Source organism: Simochromis diagramma, unplaced genomic scaffold, assembly GCF_900408965.1.
Source record: "Simochromis diagramma unplaced genomic scaffold, fSimDia1.1 OVJJ01000571.1, whole genome shotgun sequence".
Classification (NCBI taxonomy): domain Eukaryota; kingdom Metazoa; phylum Chordata; class Actinopteri; order Cichliformes; family Cichlidae; genus Simochromis; species Simochromis diagramma.
In genome coordinates, this window is record NW_024386885.1 from 4,009,611 (window position 1) to 4,029,023 (window position 19,413).

General features: G+C 46.7%; 1 protein-coding gene across 1 annotated transcript; it reads left to right on the top strand.

The window, feature by feature from the left end:
- Positions 1-5,658: 5,658 nt before the first annotated feature.
- Positions 5,659-17,066, top strand: LOC120734664 (15-hydroxyprostaglandin dehydrogenase [NAD(+)]-like). The gene is made up of 5 exons (XM_040033604.1): positions 5,659-5,906; positions 6,296-6,419; positions 9,508-9,614; positions 13,476-13,572; positions 16,987-17,066. Exons 1-5 carry the CDS (start codon positions 5,814-5,816, stop codon positions 17,064-17,066), a joined length of 501 nt encoding a protein of 166 aa, XP_039889538.1. The 5' UTR covers positions 5,659-5,813.
- The last annotated feature ends 2,347 nt before the right edge of the window (positions 17,067-19,413 follow it).

A 19,413-nucleotide genomic window follows, 5' to 3' on the forward strand; every position in this document is an offset into this window, starting at 1 on the left:
TGTTTTCTAGGAAGCAGTGTGGTAACTTTAATTACTTTCAGCTGCTGACATGAGCAGTGAGGGGGCAGCTGCAGCATTCAGTCATCTCCTTTTATATCCTGCTGCAGTCATTTGGCACGTTTAGCCAGTTTCCTAATAATGAAACCTCATTTTCTGCACAAAGTTCACTGACACTGTGTCACAGTGACGTAATCGCTGCAGCAGCGCAGGGAGAAGGCTCCAGGTTTGAGGACTCTGCAACGAGGTGAGGAGGCGAGATTAACCAAACGTTGTTCAGGTGTCTTCTGTTCAACAGGACTCAGGTAGTCGTGGTCAGCCTGTTCCAGCTGTGATGCCAGTTTAGCCCTTTTATTTGTTTTTGAGAAATCTTTGTTTGTTTAAAGCGAACAGAATATTTCTGTGATGGCGGCAGAGTCGCACGTTGCTCTCCTCTGTGCTGTGTGCAGCACTCATGTTGAACCAGCTTCACACTCAGGCCACGTTTGTCCAAACTGTTTCCTGGAAGGATGTTCAGTTAGCTTAACACGACGCCGTCGCTGCGTTATTTACATCAGTGTTTCCCTCCCAGAAATATTTGCATAGTTGTGATGAAAACAGCCTCTCCGCAGGACGACGGCCGTCTGCAGCTGTGTGCAGACTCTGCATCGCATCCTGACTGTGCACGTTTGCGTCATGTCTCTCATTTCTGTGCTCGTGTCCATCGTCTTAGTCCACAGTCAGATGTAGGGATGGGTATTGTTTAGGTTTTATCCGATACCAGTACCAAACCGGTACTTTTGAAACGGTGCCGGTGCTTAAACGGTGCTCGAACCGGTGCTTAAAGAATGGAGAACACAAAACTGGTCCAAAAACCTCTCATGTTCAGCTGGTTTTTGTAAAAAGATAACAATGTTAGCCTTTTCTGCAGCTATGGGGCATATATGGTATCACTCTTGGCTGGAAGCAGTGCTTAAACAATGGAAAAAAACACAAACTTTGTCCAAAAACCTCTCATGTTCAGCTGTTTTCCACTTTTTCTTTGGTCATTTTAGCCTTTTTGGCCAGGGTGAAGGGAGCATCTGCCATCAAACAAGAAGACAGCCGCATGTAGCGATGATGATGTTTGCTAGTTCACCTTACATGCATTAATGTAATAACGTGGTTAGCCTACTCAACGTAAATTACACCAACAACATTAAGCTACTCACGCAGAGAAGAACGGCTGCTGCTGCCGTCATCATCATCATCATTTCTGCTACACTGGCAGGGCTAGGGGCCAGGACTCTCCTCTTCGGGTTTTTGGGTATGTTGCTAACTCCGGGTCTGATAACAGGCACCACACCCGCAGTAGATGCGCTCGGTGTGAGGTCTCGCAGCAAGCTTCAAATACAGCGCATTTCTTGGTTTTTGAAAAAAAAAAAAAAAAAAACGCTATGCGTCGCCAGGTGTTTCATCTGATTTGAGGTGTTACCTCCTTTGACAGTATCACAGTATCAGCTTAAAGCACTTGTTGCAGGCTGCTGAGTTTGCATCTTTTGCTGTGAAGTACAGCCAGACTTTTAACCGCTTCGCCTTGGGCATTTTTAATCTGTAGCTCTGCATAAAAGAACGTACGTACCTGGCCCCGCCTACTATCCTCGGAAACGTAAAATGATTGGCTAGAAGTGTCACAGCTCAGGAAAAAAAAGCACCGAAATAAAGCACCGAAATGTGCGCTGCTTTTCGGTCTGGTTACTACCGTTTATGTCAGAACCGGTGCCATCATGGCACCGGACACCGGTACCCATCCCTAGTCAGATGTGCTGATTACTGCTTGGTATAGAGTTAGGACACAGTCGGTGTGGAAGTCTACTTGTTTTGATGATGTCACAGTTGCGTTGCTGCTTAATGTGCTTTGATTTTGTGTTTTTGGTCAATTTTATGCAGCATGTGTTTCAATCAGCTGATTTTCAGAGAGTGAAATAAGTTCAGATTTAGCAGCTCAGGTTCAGAGTCGGCCTGGAAAGAAAGGCTGTGGCACAGGGAGATGACACTGTGACGTAACAGGTGTGTAATCTATTACATCATCTTTACTTTTTGTATTGGAGATTATGGTAAATGGCCTGCATTTGTATAGCGCTTTACTCAGTCCCTAAGGACCCCAAAGCGCTTCACACTACATTCAGTCATTCACCCATCCACACACACATTCACACACTGGTGATGGCAGCTACATTGTAGCCACAGCCGCCGCACTGACAGATGACTGATGTATCGGAATTTCAAGAGCGGGACCACGCCTCCAAACACGCTTCTCCGGCTGTCACCTATATCGGTTCCCCCAGTTCTGCGAGCCGATCATTCTCGTTTACGTGCCCCTCCCTCCTTGTTCTCCACTCTTTAACTTCTTCACTTCTATTTAGTCCACGGGGATCTGCCCGGGAGCCGTCGCCAGTCCCCTTCGAGGCCTTCCCCAAACCGCAGCTCAATTCATGTCAAAGCATCACCTTTACCTGCTAAAACGCTGCCAAACTTAAATGAGGACGTGGGCCCAGCTGTGAAAGATAATTCGTTACATCATCCATTACATTAAATTAAAGCGGCCTCGCCTGTTCTGTTAAAAAGACCATGTTTAGCTACATGTCACAGCCTGTATAGAAAAGATGGATTTTGTAACACTGCCAAATGTTTTTAGAGCCAGAAGTGACCGTACTTACAGGAGAAAGTTATTAGCTAATGCTAGCCAGCCTGGTTAGCAGTCTGCATCCACAGGCAACAAATACCAGCTGATCACTAAAATCACATTAAAAACCTGGAATTTCACTCAGTAAAACTGTTCAGACTTGTTGGACAGTAACCTCACAGCTGACATTTGATGGTCAGATAATCATTAAAACAGCACAAACACTGTCCAGACGTCAGTTCAGGTGAAGCCTAGCAGACAGCTAGCAGCTAAAGCCGCCTGTGTCCTCGGCCTATCAGGAGGAGAACGTGTCTCTGCGGACTCACTGCTGGAGCCTCTGCTGGACGTTAGAGGAACTGCAGCCTGTGTAGATGTTTACTTCTGTTGGAGCAGTCGGTCACGTGTCCGTGACTCTGGATGAGTTTACAGCACTGTTTTCACTCTGTGACACACACACACACACACTGTACATTTGTGTTGTCGGTCCGAGGTTATTCATTTCTTTGAAACACAAATAAGGTTAAAAATCTTTAAACGTTCATATCGATGTGTATCTGGATCTGTGTGCTTTGTTCTTTTTGCTTCTGTTTTATGGGCCGAGCGGCTCATACAGACTGTCTGAATCCAGCTCGGCTCTGGAGCCCCGAGGTCCCTCGCTGCATCTGGATACAAAGAAAATAATTTCACAGCCATTAATTTTGCATCTGTTGTGTTTGTATTTCTACTTGCGCTGTGGTGAACGTGTCGATTTGTGGACATAAAGTTGTCGAGCTGTGTGCGTACTGCGACTCTTTGTTCACTGCACTGTAAAAACAAAGCCGACTGCCGTCACGTCAGAGCCGCTTCGGGTCTGACAGGTTTTATTTCATCACTGCATCCTTGTAGTCGTTGAACATCCGTCAAACATTCCTCTACATTCCAGTTCAGAGCGCACACACACACACACGTTTTTGTAAAATAAGCTGTGCATATTTTACATGAAACTCTCTCAGACTAAAATAAACTTGGGAGCCACTTCTTAACAACGATGGTCTGCTGTTTCTTGTTTCTAGTAACCGTAAGAGACAAACGTGCTTTCTGCACGTCGCAAAGAGGAACTTAGATGGACCGCGCTCCGGTTTTAAAAGGTTCAAGTTCTTCACGAGGGCTCTGCAGCACCTGTAGCTCAAAAAGCCTCAAAAGACTTTAAGATCCAGAGCGTCTGCGATTATAATCAGTCAGAAATTTCATAAAATAATCTCAGAATTACTCGATTTATTATTTTTGTCTCACACTTTGTCTTTTACATGCTCCCCTTTAAATGTTCTCTCTCGTGTTTCGCCTACTTGAGTGTGTTTATACCACCTCACTGTTATCTGATAACGAAGGCTAACTTTAGTCCACTATTGGATACGATTAGAGAAGCTCTATAGGGATATATGCTCGTTAGACAGGAGTCCATTGAGATGAATGGTCCCCAAAGAGGATGATTCCTGTCCACTCCAATAATAACTTCCTTTTGGAATTCGTGAGGACTGGATCTTGTGGATATTATGAGCTCATTGCTCTTTTAGACATACCTGGATGGAAACATAAGACCTCCTCAGTTTGGGTTCATATTGAATCATCAGTGTGTCTGAAATGTGAAGCCGACTGGAGAACGAGGAGCTACTGGACTTTCATCAAGCTGAGCAAAAGCTTTAAGATATCTCGAAATGTCTCTGCAACAGTCGACGTCTCTGACATTAACAAAGCAGATCTTTGTTGTACAGACAGACCGGGGCGAAGGATTTGGGAGGACTTCAACTATCTGGGGAAAAACAACAGTTTAAAATCCTGCACAGACTTCGTCTGTGACACAGTCGCCCTGATTCAAAGCTTAAGCTTTGTTCACCTCCATTAAGGAGGAGCTACATACTAACATGTATACACGCATCGTTGTTATTATTGTTTATGTCGTGTTGTTGCTGATTCCTTGTATTACTGTGCATGTACTGTTGTATTTGTAAGTGCATACACAGACTTAACTCGCTTCACTTTAGCTTTATCACTACAACACAAACGATTTCCTAAAGGTGCATTAATATCTCCCGTTTCTGCTGTCGCCACCTGCTGGCCACCAACAAGAATGCAGGTTTAGGAGAGCAGAGCAGGAGGAACATGTGTCCATCTTTATTATCCAGTTTGTGCACAGCGACCTCACTTCCTGTGATGTTTGCCGTCCAGTCCAGGCTGGCCTCACCTGGCACACAAAATATTGCCTCTGCTGCTGTTTCAGGTCCTCAGAGATCCCAGAAAGCTAAAGAGCGCCTGCTGAACACGCTGCAGATCATCTCCAGATCCAAGAATGAAGGAAGGATGTACGATAAGAAGGTCAAAGGAAGAGAGCGTGTACAGGAAGTCAGAGGAACGGAAGCGTAGCGATGTTCCTCGATCTAAAGTGTGCAGAATATAAATAGTGAAGTTCATGAAGATACAACAGCTTTTCCTTTCCTCATGTGTCTTTATTATTTTTAAAGAATAGAAGGAAAACACACTGGAGCGGGTGGTATTTTCACATATTTGGTCATTATCAGCTGCTGGTTCCCATTCAGTGTGAGAGTGGACGTGCAGAGACCTGAAGCTCGCCGTAACGTATCCCCGAGCTGCGCTGCCGCTGTTGTGTAACGCCACTTAAGCCTCGCAGGAGAAAAACCAACGGTGAGGAAGAACAATGAGAGACTGACAGCTCTTTAAAGAAGCTGCTGTCTGAGGTTTTTGGAGGTTTTGTCTCTGACATGTCCTGAAATGCAGACTTTATATAAACAGCAGCACATTTCAGGAGCTCAGGTGTGCTGATCAAACAGCAGGAGGGGAGGAGAAGAAAGGGCGTGGAGGAGGAGCCGGGAGGGCAGGTACAACAAGTTGGATTAAACCTGTAATTATTATTCTACGGAGTTTACTTAACCTCTCCCTCTCTCGCTCTCTCACACACATGCAGTGTTTGTATAGACTGATAAGGCGAGGGGGGAGGGGGGGGGGGAGGAGGAGGAGGGGAAAACAGCTTAGCCAAAAGAGTAAAAACAGAGCGGTGAGAAAACATGTGATTGAGTTGGAGAGAGAGCAGAAAGGTGCAGGAAGACGCAGAGCAGGAGAGGAAGAGAAGAACAGTCACCGAGAGAAGAAGGAGGAAGAGTGCAGCTGTGCTGGGAGCATGTCTCTGAATGGGAAGGTAGCTCTGGTGACGGGGGGTGCTCAGGGCATCGGCAGAGCTGTGGTCCAGTCACTGCTGCAGAGCTCAGCCAAGGTCGGTACTGCTGCAACTTTTGCTTGCAGCTTTTAGTTTCCTTTGATCTGTTGTGTTTTTCATCTTTTCACCTCAAAAGCTTTTTTTCTTCACTGTTTGACTTGTTTTTTAACAGGAGCAGGGTTTCAAAGGTGAGTCTGTGGTTAATCCAGGTTAAACTGTAATGAAATCATTGTGAAAGATTCGCTTCTCTGCAGCAGCACGGGCGTTTCAGAGAGATCAGTCATTTCTCGGAACTTCCTTTGCCATCTGTTTAAGTAAATGAATGTTTGTTTCCGTCTGAGCTGCACAGTTGTGAAACCACAGGACTAATATAGTCTGCTGAGCAAAGTAAGTGTTGCACTGTAACCAAAGTGCTGCAGAGTCCATCTCAAAGTTCTGTTCTGCAGGTGGCCATGGTGGACCTGAACAAGGACCTCGGTGAGGAGTGCAAGGCCCAGCTGGACGCCGAGTTCGGAGAAGGAAACTGCACGTTCATTGAGTGCGATGTGGCCAACGGAGATGCGCTGCGAGGTAATTATGCCGTGCCGTAAGACGCGAGAAAAGAGCTGACGTCACTCTCGTCAAAGCTTTCAGTGTGTCAGTGCGTTTGGCAGCTGTTCAGTTAATTGTGTAATGCAAACGCAGCGCACCGCTGAGCCTTGGACAATCGCCCTGAACGAGGAAGCGGTCTAATTTAATTTATCACAAACCTGTCACCGAGGTCAAACAGAGCTCCGAGTTTTCTCACCGCTCCCAGAGTCCCGCTCAAACTCAGCCTGTCCTGTGTTTGATTTACAACCACATGACCTTTTATATTTCTCCAGTTACCTTCTCCTTTTCTGCTGCTCTGCCGGCGCTGTTGTGTGCTAGTGTGTGTGGGGGGGGCGTGCCTGGGTGAGAAAAAGGAGAAGCCGAGTATTTAAGTGTGTGTAAGTGAAAAAGTGTGTCACAGAGTGAGAGAGGAACAAGGATTCATTGTCTGACACTGAAAAAGTCGATCCCTGCAGGCAAACGGCTGTGGAATGCTGTTTGCTGTAACTCCTGTGTGTGTGTGTGTGTGTGTCTGTGTGTGTGTGTGGTAAGGTGAGATTTACCATGTTTAAATGCACTCATGCATCTTTGCAGCTGTGCGGTTAACAGCTCTGTTTTGTGTCTCTGCATCTTCAGCACTAATTGCGAGGTGTCCAGGTGAGGAATGCGGAAGACACGCAGGTTTAACCCTCTCCGGTTTTTCCCTCGGGGTCTGTTTCTGCTGTTGCTGTTAGCGTAACCAATCGTGCGCGCCCACATGCAGAGATAAACCGGCTGCTGGCGGCTGATTGCGTAACAGCATGATGTATGTGCCCCTCAGTCACAGCGTGTGCGTTCAGCCGACACGTCTGACAAGTTATTTGGGTGTAAACCCCGCGGTGTCAGGATTCCTGCTCTTTGCTGAACCTGTAACTGAAACACACACGAGCTTTTCACACGTAAAGTGAAGTGAGTCCTCGAAGACTGCAGTGTGTAGTTACATTTCAGGAAGTAGTCAGGCCACTGACACTTCTTGTGGTGAACTTTAAACATTTTTACAAACTGATCTCTACCTGCTGCTCATGACATCACAGCCAACTGGAAATGTGGACGAGTTTTCCAGCTGGAGGTTGTTTGTTTTGGCTTGGAGTCTGGCTCTGGTCCTGAGACTGACTTTCTCCTCAGCATTTCACTTTTAATTCAGTTTCATCACCTCGAAGTACTTTTTATTGTACAGTAATACACGACACCAACGGCTGCTGCTACCCCAGACAACCCGGTCCTTGGACACCCCGAGGTAGAAGAGGTCAGCACAGAGGTCAGCTGGGGGGTGCTTAATGTCAAACCTAGTATTCTTGATACCAAAACAAGACCAGCACATGTAGGTAGACCCAGAATGGAGGATTACATATCTCATGTGGACGATCTGGAAAGTTTAGCTGGGAAAAGCACTGCTGGAATACTCTGCTTAGCCTGATGTCACCACAGCCTGTCTTTGAGATAGCACAAGCAGATTATTAAATATTTAGACTCTTCATTCGCCCTTTGTAAAAAAAACAAAAAAACTAAACATGGTTACAGTACATGTGGGTTCACAGTCAACCCGATCCTGGTATTAAGTTCTTGAGTTGAAGCAACTGGACTTGTTTTTTGTGTTAGTGACGACAGTCCCAAGCACAGACATTTCCTGCATGGTTTTCCACCAATCCAAAAGCTCTGCTACAGTGACGATTGGCCTTTCTTGGTCAGCTCTATGACGATTGGCCCCTCTTGGTCAGCTCCATGATGATTGGCTCTTCTTGGTCAGCTCTATGATGATTGGCCCCTCTTGGTCAGCTCTATGATGATTGGCTCTTCTTGGTCAGCTCCATGATGATTGGCCCCTCTTGGTCAGCTCCATGATGATTGGCTCTTCTTGGTCAGCTCCATGACGATTGGCTCTTCTTGGTCAGCTCCATGATGATTGGCTCTTCTTGGTCAGCTCCATGACAATTGGCCCCTCTTGGTCAGCTCCATGATGATTGGCCCCTCTTGGTCAGCTCCATGATGATTGGCTCTTCTTGGTCAGCTCCATGACGATTGGCCCCTCTTGGTCAGCTCTATGATGATTGGCCCCTCTTGGTCAGCTCTATGATGATTGGCCCCTCTTGGTCAGCTCCATGACGATTGGCCCCTCTTGGTCAGCTCCATGATGATTGGCTCTTCTTGGTCAGCTCCATGATGATTGGCTCTTCTTGGTCAGCTCCATGACGATTGGCTCTTCTTGGTCAGCTCCATGACGATTGGCCCCTCTTGGTCAGCTCTATGATGATTGGCCCCTCTTGGTCAGCTCTATGATGATTGGCCCCTCTTGGTCAGCTCCATGACGATTGGCTCTTCTTGGTCAGCTCTATGATGATTGGCTCTTCTTGGTCAGCTCCATGATGATTGGCTCTTCTTGGTCAGCTCCATGATGATTGGCTCTTCTTGGTCAGCTCCATGATGATTGGCCCCTCTTGGTCAGCTCCATGATGATTGGCTCTTCTTGGTCAGCTCCATGGTGATTGGCCCCTCTTGGTCAGCTCTATGATGATTGGCCCCTCTTGGTCAGCTCTATGATGATTGGCTCTTCTTGGTCAGCTCCATGACGATTGGCCCCTCTTGGTCAGCTCCATGACGATTGGCTCTTCTTGGTCAGGTCCATGATGATTGGCTCTTCTTGGTCAGCTCTATGATGATTGGCCCCTCTTGGTCAGCTCCATGATGATTGGCCCCTCTTGGTCAGCTCCATGACGATTGGCTCTTCTTGGTCAGGTCCATGATGATTGGCCTTTCTTGCTTGATGATCAGCATCAGTTCGGCTGAACAGCCGGACAGCGAGGGTCCGGGCACTTCCAGAGTTCTTGGTAGTAGCTCGGATAAGTTTGGCGTGTTGAGAACGATGAAGCAGATTAGAGTGTAAACTACATGGTGCTACGATGGTAATGAGGCTCTGTTATAACAGCGAGTGCAGTCTTAATGAGTGAAACCCTGTTTACATTCTGATGGGAGCTTGTCATTGATGTTTTTAGAAGTTCCTGTATTAGCGTCTGAAATCACCCCATTTTGATTTCTTGTCTCTGTGGAACAGACACCTTCCAGAACACCGTGGACCAATTTGGCCATCTGGACATCGTCATCAACAACGCCGGCATCACCAACGAAAAGGACTGGGAGAAGACCATCCAAGTGAACCTGGTGAGATGGCGAACCAAAATAACACGCATGCTGCCTTACTGCATGAACGCTAGATCAGACTGATGCCCCGGGGGTGGTGCATCAGAGGAAGCTCAGCATGCCCATAATATCTTTCCCCATCAGCACCTCACTGATGCTCACCTGATGGAGGTGCAGCATCTGACCAATCACAAACATGCATTTTACAAAGGATGATAAATCTGTAAGATAATTGAAGCAGAAACATTTGCAGCTTTATCTCTTTTTGTGCTTTGAGGAAAAACCTGAGGAACCCTAATCAGAAGTATTATTATGTGCAGCACTTTGTGATTCTGTCTAGAAAGGTGCTATATAAATAAAATTTTTATTTATTTATTTATTAAAGTAGCATAGAGCTTTTCCTTTCAGATCGCAACTCAGAGGATCCAGAACACACCGCTCTTTTAGATCCTCAGCTCTTCCTGAACTGTGCAGATTTCCCAGGCCATGTGGAATAAGGAATGTCGGGTGTAACCTAACACTCAAAGAAGGCAGGGAGTCAAAACATTTTTCAAGTTAGATTGGAATGTGATCCAGATAGAGCCACAGGTCACAACACAAAAGTTTATCCTGTGGCAGCAACTCACTTGAAAATAGTACAAATGTTGCGTGTAGTCGGGAATGTCAGCCTGTCAGAAGGTGAACGGTTGGATTCTTCTCATGGTGGCGACGAGGCAGCTAAAGCTGCAGGTCCGGTTCACGGTGAACTCATCGATCCATGCATATACATACAGAAACTGAAAGCGGTGACTAAAGTACTATCAGCCTCATCTTCTGACATTTTGTCTTATTATAAATTCAGCCCCACGCTAACCCGCTGACATCACATCCTGTGTTGTCCACCTTCATTCTGTGTCAGTGCCAACAGGGGGCGACACCGGCACTTGCTGAATAGATGGCGGAAATGACTTTCCTGATAAGTTCATTGGCTCAGCCAGTCGTTTCTAGTTTGGCTGGTAAAAATAACACTCTGTCTGCGGCTGTTGTTGGTCACCTGTCACAAATACCTGCTCTGTTCACCTTTGACCTCTGTGTTACAGCACGGAGAACCTCCAGCTCTCCATCTAATAGAAAGTAACGACAGCTCAGGTTTAAAGTGAAAAAAGGACATGAAAATAGTTCAATCGATATACTTCAGCTCAGTTTGAAGATCCGGACCAGTTAGGACTACTTCAGCTGTTTGTGACTTCACACCAAGCCACAGTGGAAAAACACGAGCTGCGCGTCTTACCGTGGATCTTTCCTGCTGTATAAATAAACATGAGTTTTCCTTATTTTCAGTAACGTATCTCTGCTCCAGCAGTGAAGGCTCATGTTAAACATGACCATACTTCAGATAATAAGGTCAGTGTGCAAGTCCTCTCTGTGAGCCAAAGCTCGGGCTGCAGATGGTTTCACAGCTCGTCTTCCTGTTAGCTCTAAATATGCTTCAATAACAACAGCTGAATTGAACTGCATGATGTCACAGAGAGGGAATATCCTAATATGGTCTTCTCAGGCGAATGGCTGAAATCTGGGCCACAGAAGCTCTACATACTTGCTTTTCAAACGTTTGTTTATGATGGGCAGCCAATAAGTTGAAAAGTTGGCTTAAAGACAGGTTGGCCTTTAAGGGGAGGGGCTAAAGCAGCTTGTTTTAAACTGAGGCACTCATACGGGGCCCAGTACAGGACTTATCAACTGTATTTGAGTCTGACAGTGGACGGTGATATGGGACTGACACAGTACAAGCACAAGAGGACTAAAAAAAGCCTCTTTCTTGCTAACAGCACAGCTGGTCGACGATGGGCTCCACCATCGAGGCTCTGTAAAGTCTGGCCCGCAGAGAGACCTGATCTCTTCTCACAACATACCGCTGTGACTCATTGTTCCTGAATTGGCTCCGTTCACATCAGCTGTTGGAGTCAGACTCCATCCAAGTTCCAGTTCGAGGATACTTTCCTCCACTTAGTTGCATATTTGGGATGTTTTAAGTTTTCGGATGTGAACTTTCGACTCCAACAGAACTGTATGAAACGCAAATGTGGGACTTAAGATGTGATGGATGTGCATTTCTGGAGCGCGGCATGTTACGTAAAGGCCCTTGCTGTGATAGCAAAATAAAAGTCTGCCCATACAGTCAGTGATGCTTTGGCACTGGTAGCACTGGTGGCACTGGACCGGGAGCTGGAGAAAGGGAAATATGTTGCAGTGGTTTGTATCACATCTGTCTGATAGTGTGTTCATGTAAATGAGGCGTCTTCTTAAAAACAAAGTTAGTCATGGACGTCCTGAGACTGATACTTTTTACATTATTCAACTCAACTTTATTTACACAGCAAATCACAACAACAGTCGCCTCAAGGCACTTTGTATTGTACAGTAGATCCTACACTAATAGATACAGAGCAAGTACTTTGGCGACAGTGGGAAAGAAAAACTCCCTTTTAACAGGAAGAAACCTCCGGCAGAACCAGGCTCAGGGAGGGGCGGGGCCATCTGCTGCGATTGGTTGGTGTGAGAGAAAGAAGACAGGATAAAGACATGTTTTCCTTAGAAATATTATTATAAAGCACTACATATGTATTCATTGCTATGCAGATGATGCCCACCTATATGTATCTATGAACGCTTGAGCAGGAAATGAATCAAACTACTCAGATTATGATTCGAATTCATATAACTTTATTAATCCCAAAGTTCACAGCCGACCCAGCCTACGCTCTCACAGCCCACTGTCTTTAAACTCTGATTACAAGATCGGAGTCAAAGCGGTCAGCAAACAGTGAGGTCAGGAAAAAAATCGATGAATAAAAAGAACAAAATAGATTAACAGCGTGCTCAGAGGGAGCGTTTCTGTACGGCTGCGCCTTAAACTGACGGTGATGTTTGATTCTGTGTTGAGCTGAGTTCCTCATCGACGATCGTTGTGTGTCTGGCAGGTCTCTCTGAGCCCGTCTTTGTGTTGTGGTTCCTGTCAGCCCATCATACATGCTTTAAGCATCAGTCACAGCCTGATACTCGGATAAGAGCTGATACACTGCTAACCACTTTAAAGGTGCGCTGTCTCACGCTGTCAGTATCACTTCTCTTTCTTAAGCAAACTTCAGATCTGTCAGACCATTTTCATTCCAACACTGACATCAGCTAAACCAAAGCAAAGTTTAATTCATTAAAAAGTTTTCCATCTTTGTTTTCTTGACTCTCGGGTAAGTTCACACCTGGTGCCCCAAAGAGCTGTTTGTCTGTTGGTGCATTGCTGTTGAAGTCGGGTCCATTTATGCAGCCCTGCTGGTCTCAGACTGGGGGAGTGTTTGTGCGCGGCCGGGTGTTGCCTCCTACACGACTCTGTTAGGAGCACATGAGTTTGGTATATTCAGCAGGTCATTGCTGGAGAGGAGACCAGGTGAACGCTTCACCTGTGCTCTGAGTCCTGATGCTGCTGGGTGAGTCACCTGACTGCTCACCAAGTGTCTGTGGGCAAGAAACAGACCCAGAGCTGTTGCATCTGCTTTCTTTTATTTGTTGTTGTTTGTTGTCCCTCAGTGCTTCATGACTCCATGCCCAAACACTTTTAACCCAGTCTTCATCCAGACCCCCTCCTGCCCCCTGTTTTGGGGGCCTATAACATGACAGTAATAATGTGACACTAACTGGAGCTTCAATAACCGCATCATTTCTGTTGCTGTGTCAGCTGTTCTGCCAGATATGTGAGATAAAGAAACAATTCTTTGCAGTCAGTGAAGAGTGAGAAGCTCGTCTTTAAAGCGTGTTATCAGTGGGTTCACACATGTTTAACTTCCTCATCACGAGCGCATGCCTCAGTTTACAGCTGTGAATACTTGTCTTTATCTTTGTCTGCAGACCTCGGTCATCAAGGGAACCTACTTGGCTCTGGAGCACATGAGCAAAGAGTACGGCAAGCAAGGAGGCACCATTATCAATGTATCCTCTATGGCAGGTAACACGCACACGTGCAGAAACATGTATTATTAAAACAACAGACACTCTGCCAGGCTTTCAGATTTCATACAGCAATGATGTTTTTGTTCAGGGATGTTAAAGTTCGCCAAAGATTACACGACAGTCGTGTCCATAAGGCCACGGCGGCGTGTGACTGCGCTTCGTCTGAGTCGCTGCTGCTACGGCGAGCTGCCAGTGGCTCTGAGAAAGAGGCGCCCCCACTCATCACCCTCCAAAATCAGCTGACTAATGTTCCCAGTGCAAATACAACAATCAGCTTTTTCTTCCTGTTCATTTCAAAGGGCAGAGGGCAGCGAGTCAAAGGTCAAGCAGAAAGCTCAGCTCAGTCTGACCTCATCACAAGGACGTTTTCTGCAGCGGCACACCCGGGCGCGCTTCCTGTCTGTCAGCTTTTCTGCTTCTATTTTGTGCTGCGAGCTGAGCTGAACGCTGCGCTCGCCGCTGTGTCTGTGAACCTTCTTCACTGTGCATGAACCCTGCAGCTCTTTAGGGACCTGCAGCTTAAAAACACGACAGCGGAGCGTCAGCACTGACCTCGTCACATACTTGGAAGCAAAATGGTGCCGTTCCTGAGTAACAGCAGATATGAATGAGTGATATGAGCTTCACAGACACTCTGAAACTCTAGGAGTGGACCAGCTGGGAGCACCTGGCTCTCCGCTGACTTTCTCCTTTCAGAAAGATGGAGGCTGCGTTTATGTCAAATGTGGCTGTGAGAAATCTGTCCTCTCTGGAGGCCTGGCTCATGGAAACATTCCTCTTCTTCCTTGGATGTGGGTGTTGTGTTAGAAACACATGAAACAAAAAGCAGCTATGACAGGTTGGCAGATATCCACCAGGGCTGTGGATCGCTCCGTCATGGAAAAGTTCATTCTCCTCCAACATCTTCTCTCCATCACAGTCCAACACAACAAAGACGAGTCCCGAGCTCTGCTGGTGTTTTATTGTCCTCATGCTGCTCTTTAAAGGCCTGCGAGAGCCGTGATCTTCCTCTACAACATCCCACGCAGAGCTCCGAGGAAGCTGCGTTTTCTGTGGGATTAGCGCCGTTTATGAGACCAGAACACTTCGGGATGTCCCCTCATGCAACGGCAACGTGCTTCATTGGAGCAAATAAACTCCGCGTAGGCGATGATTAGATGAGACAGATTATAGTGAGTTCCTGTGTGGTTAGATTACACACAGACACACACACTCCTCATTATGTTGCAGTGACTCGTATCTGCTGTCACGCTGCAGGCTGCCAGATCCAGGGTTGACCCTTCCTTCGTTGTTTTCGCGGCCTCGAGTCTGGGCAGAGGTCTTCGAGCAGGTGTTAGGGTCCAGGTCAAAGGTCGTACTGCTCTGTGCCGTAAAAATATTTGTGTTTCACAAAGATTCTGAGTGATGTTCCTGTGGGAGAGCTCCCAGCTACAGATCGGCTGACAGTTATTAGAACTTCACGTCACGCCCAGGCAGTGTGACACAAAGCTCAGCAAAGCCAGATATCTTCTCTGTGGTCGCACGACGGTGGTCATCAACCCGATAAAGAGAAGAGAAGATAACCTTTATTAGTCCCACGCGTGGGAAATTTGTTTTGTTACAGCAGTGGACAGTTGTATAGAGAAAAAACACTGGAATAATATATCTATGAGACGCCTGTACAAATAGAATAGAATAAAATAAAATACTGTATACAATAGAATAAATAGAATAACAATGCTATATACAATATGAGTATAATACAACGATGCCAGAAAGAGTTTTGCACTTAGTGTTTGTTGCACATGTGTGGATGTGTTTGATCAGCTGGAGTCTTTGTTGTGGAGTCTGACAGCTAGTGGGGAGACCTGTGAAATCTCTCCGTCCCACACCGTGGGTGCTGCAGCCACTGAAGGAGCTGCTCAGTGCTGTCAGAGTCTCCTGCATGGGGTGGGAGATGTTGTCATCAGGGACGACAGCTTAGCCACCGTTCTCCTGTCACCACCTCCGCTGGGTCCAGAGGGCATCCTGCGGATCAGCCTGTTCAGTCTCTTCCTGTCCCCAGCAGAGATGCTGCCGCCCCAGCAGACCACGCCATAAAAGATAGCAGAAGCCACACAGAGTCATAGAAGGTCTTCAGGAGTGGGCCCTCCACTCCAAAACAACCTGAGTCTCCGCAGCAGGTACAGCCTGCTCTGCCCTTTCCTGTAGAGGGCGTCTGAGTTATTGAGTCCAGTCCAGTCTATTGTTCAGATGAACACCAAGGTACCTGTAGCTGTCCACAGCCTCAATGTCCATAACTTGGATGTTCAGTGGTTGCAGTGGGGGATGTTTGTGCCTGTGGAAGTCTACCACCAGTTCCTTGGTTTTACTGGCGTTGATCTGGAGGTGGTTCAGCTGGCACCAGTCCACAAAGCCTTGTGTCAGTCCTCTGTATCCTTGTCGTCTCCATCAGTGATGAGGCCGACTATTGCAGAGTCATCAGAGCACTTCTGCAGGAAGCACTGGGTGGAATTGTGGGAGAAGTCTGCAGTGTAGATGGTGAAGAGGAACGGAGCCAGAACCGTTCCCTGTGGGGCCCCCGTACTGCAGACGACCCTGTCCGACACACAGCCCGAGGCCGACGCTGTCGATGTCATTTCCTGTTTTTATCCTGGTTTCTCAGAGTTGAGGAGATGAACCATCCCCAGGTCATGTGACACTGGTCCAGCTGTGATGTGTGTGGATTACAGATGATCCGTTTGGTCAATAACAACGTATTTTTCTATCGGCTTTGTTCAGAAACATATCTGATTAACGTGGAGCCGCTCAGACGATTCTCAGGCACGCTTTCATCGTCTGTGCTTCACGTCAGAATTTAATCTGTGTTTGTTTTAATCACGCATCATGATGTCGATCTAGCACAGCTCAGCCTGCACTAACAGCAGACATGTGGTAATCATTTCACCCTCATCCCACTGGTGATAACATCAGTGTGTGTGTGTGTGTCTGTGTGTGTGTGTGTGTCTGTGTGTGTGTGTGTGTGTGTGTGTGTGTGTTGTGTGTGTGTCTGTGTGTGTGTGTGTGTGTGTGTGTGTGTGTGTGTGTTGTTGTTCTTTTGGATGTGGTCACATGACATTTGTGCAGCCAGGTCGCCGGTCGTTGTCTTTGTTGTCGTCTCGTCATCGCACTGTGAGGACAAAGTAAAGGAAATGTGTATTTATTATGAAAGCCTTCACGGAGCCGAAACAGCAGCGAGTCACGCGGTGACTGTTTCATCAAAGACAGGATGCTCGGACGGGTCTCTGAGTCGGGTTTAATCCCAGTAAACCCGGATCAGCTGAGCTGCGGCGTTTTAAAACGAGGGTGCAGCTGCAGCAGCTGTGGTTGGCCTGCATGTTACAAACTGTGATACATCGTGTTTTTTCCCTCTGGGTCTTTCCTTTTTCAGCCTTCATGCATTCCCCTCACCAGCCCGTCTACACGGCCACTAAACACGAAGTCATTGGCTTCACCAGAGCGATGGCGTAAGACGCACACACATTAGCGAAAGCGCAGCACGAAGCCTTTCGGGATGGAGGGGCCGCTCAGCAGCTTGTTCTGTGTCGCTGCAGGACGCGGCCATTCAGGGCGACTACGGCGTTCGCATCCACGCGCTGTGTCCGGCCTTCGTCGACACGCCCCTGCTGCAGTCGGGTGGAAGACGAGGACAACATGGGCAAGTTCGTCAAGTTCAAGGACGACTTCAAACGGAGCATGAGCAAGTTTGGAGTTCTACAGTAAGTCCATGTGTCAGTCAGCAGCAACGATCACCAAAACTGATGCAAACGTGTTTAAAGGTGCCTGTTTAAAGCCTCGTGTGGACGATAGAGGAACTGCAGTTTTTGCCACATCAGCGTTAGCTCCAAAGTTTGGCGCTTGTTGCTGCTGCAGTGTTTCATGTGTGTTTTAAACCTCCTGCAGATGAACGTCGGCACATTGCAGTCCGATCTGGTCTCACCTCAGCTGTCTGCGCTACAGCAGCAGCTGGTCTCAGCTGAGTGCGCTCAGGGAGATCAGAGGTCTGGGTGAGGACGCGACATTCAGCTTCATATGAATGAAGCTGGACGAGTGAGAGACCTGCTGCTCAGCACGGATCAGATCTGTTCTTAACTCCGCTTTAAACCCGTCTCTGCTCTGATTGCATCACTGCTGTTTGAAAGACTTCTTCTCTTTCAGGAAACCCGATGAAGCGTTTGGAGCGGTTCAGTCCAGCTGTGAGAGACGCTGAACAGTGTCCACACTGTGCAGAGAGCACGCTGTGTGCAGTTTGCTCAACGCTGTGAAAGCTCTGCAGGAGGGAATCATTTAGTGTCAGAGGAAATTGAGTCCAGATGACTTCCTGAACACATGTGGATATATGCATCTGTACATCCACTGACTCGCTGAAAGAGGGCAGAACAGCAGCTGTAGCGTTTTTGGGAATGTGGTGTTTACTTGTGTTAGTCACTCTGTAAAAACTCAACCTGCCTTTGGAGACAACAGTAAATCCCCATGATGTAAATCGTTACATTTTAGTTCAAGGTTACGGTGAGTTTAGTTTGAGTAAAAGCTTTCTCAGTGACTTCTGAAAGGCTGAACTCTGGAAACAAAGGAAACGGCCAACATGGATCCACAGTCCTCCACGATGTTACACAGTTGCCTAAATAAGGATTCAGACTCCTGACTGAGGTTCTCCTTCCTCAGATTAAGATTAGGAAGCGTTTATAGTTTAGACTAATGTCAGTTTGAGGATAAATATGATGTGATGGTGGCACTGAAGTGGCTGCAGTGGGTTTGAGATGAGAGTCGTCTGTAGTCGGTGTTGACATTTGAATCAAGAATGTTCTTAATTTGACTTAAATCATGGAGATAATTACGGGAGGATAGTTTGTTAGGGTAACCCGCTGGGTCGGCCTTTATGTTCAGGCGAGTTCAAATATTTGAATCAAGTTGTTATGGTTACAGTTGTTTGTTGAGTCACATTTAAATCCAGTTAAGAATTATTTGAATTAAGTGGTTGAGACAGGATGATCCAGTAGGTTCAGCAAGTTTAAAGAGCCCATTGAAATCAGTTGTTTGGATTAGTTTGGATTCTATTCTGGGAGCCAAGATAATCCATCGATTTAGCTTCAAATCCAGTTTTAAAGCTAGGAAAAAGTTCAGTTTTATTTATATAGCCCCAATCCAGGTCTTTATGTCTTTAAGACATTCCTGCAGTTTAAGGCCACGTCCACACGTACACGGGTATTTTTGAAAACGGAGATTTTCCGTTTTCGTTTTAAAAAATAATCCCGTCCACACGTAAAGGCAGAAATGAAGGAAAACGCTGCTATGAACATGCCAAAGCAACAGGTGGTGATATATTCCTAACCGTGCAGAAATGTTGGCCAATCAGAAGTCTAGAAGCCTCGGTGGGAAAAAGTAAACAAAGCTGGGGCATAGAAGCAGAACCGAGTCGTATGTGTGGAGGGACAGTAACTGTGTGTATATGTGAGCATTTAAACACTGCAGAGAGTACAATTAACAGTATTGTAGAAATTCATTTCACCGAAACAATAACGTGGCGCACAGTGTGACGTCAAAAAAGGCGCACACCTTTGACACTGCGTTTTCTGCGTTTTCTGCGTTTTTCTCGTCCACACGTAAATGCAAAAACTGAGTTTTCAAAAATATCCACCCTGGCCGGAGTTTTTAAAAATCTCCGTTTTCAGTGACCAAAAACGCCATTTACGTGTGGACGGAAGGTGCAAATGCATAGAAAAATCTGCGTTTTCAAAAATACCCGGGTACGAGTGGACGTAGCCTAACTCATTGGTGTGTGTTATCTGGCTTCATGGACAGATAGAGCTGGGTGTCA

What these genes read in the sequence shown, in the direction of transcription:
- LOC120734664 (XM_040033604.1), top strand. Translation starts at nt 5,814, where the DNA reads ATGTCTCTGAATGGGAAGGTAGCTCTGGTGACGGGGGGTGCTCAGGGC. An exon ending in CAACGGAGATGCGCTGCGAG is followed by an intron (nt 6,420 to 9,507) that starts GTAATTATGCCG and finishes TCTGTGGAACAG; the next exon opens with ACACCTTCCAGAACACCGTG. An exon ending in AGACCATCCAAGTGAACCTG is followed by an intron (nt 9,615 to 13,475) that starts GTGAGATGGCGA and finishes CTTTGTCTGCAG; the next exon opens with ACCTCGGTCATCAAGGGAAC.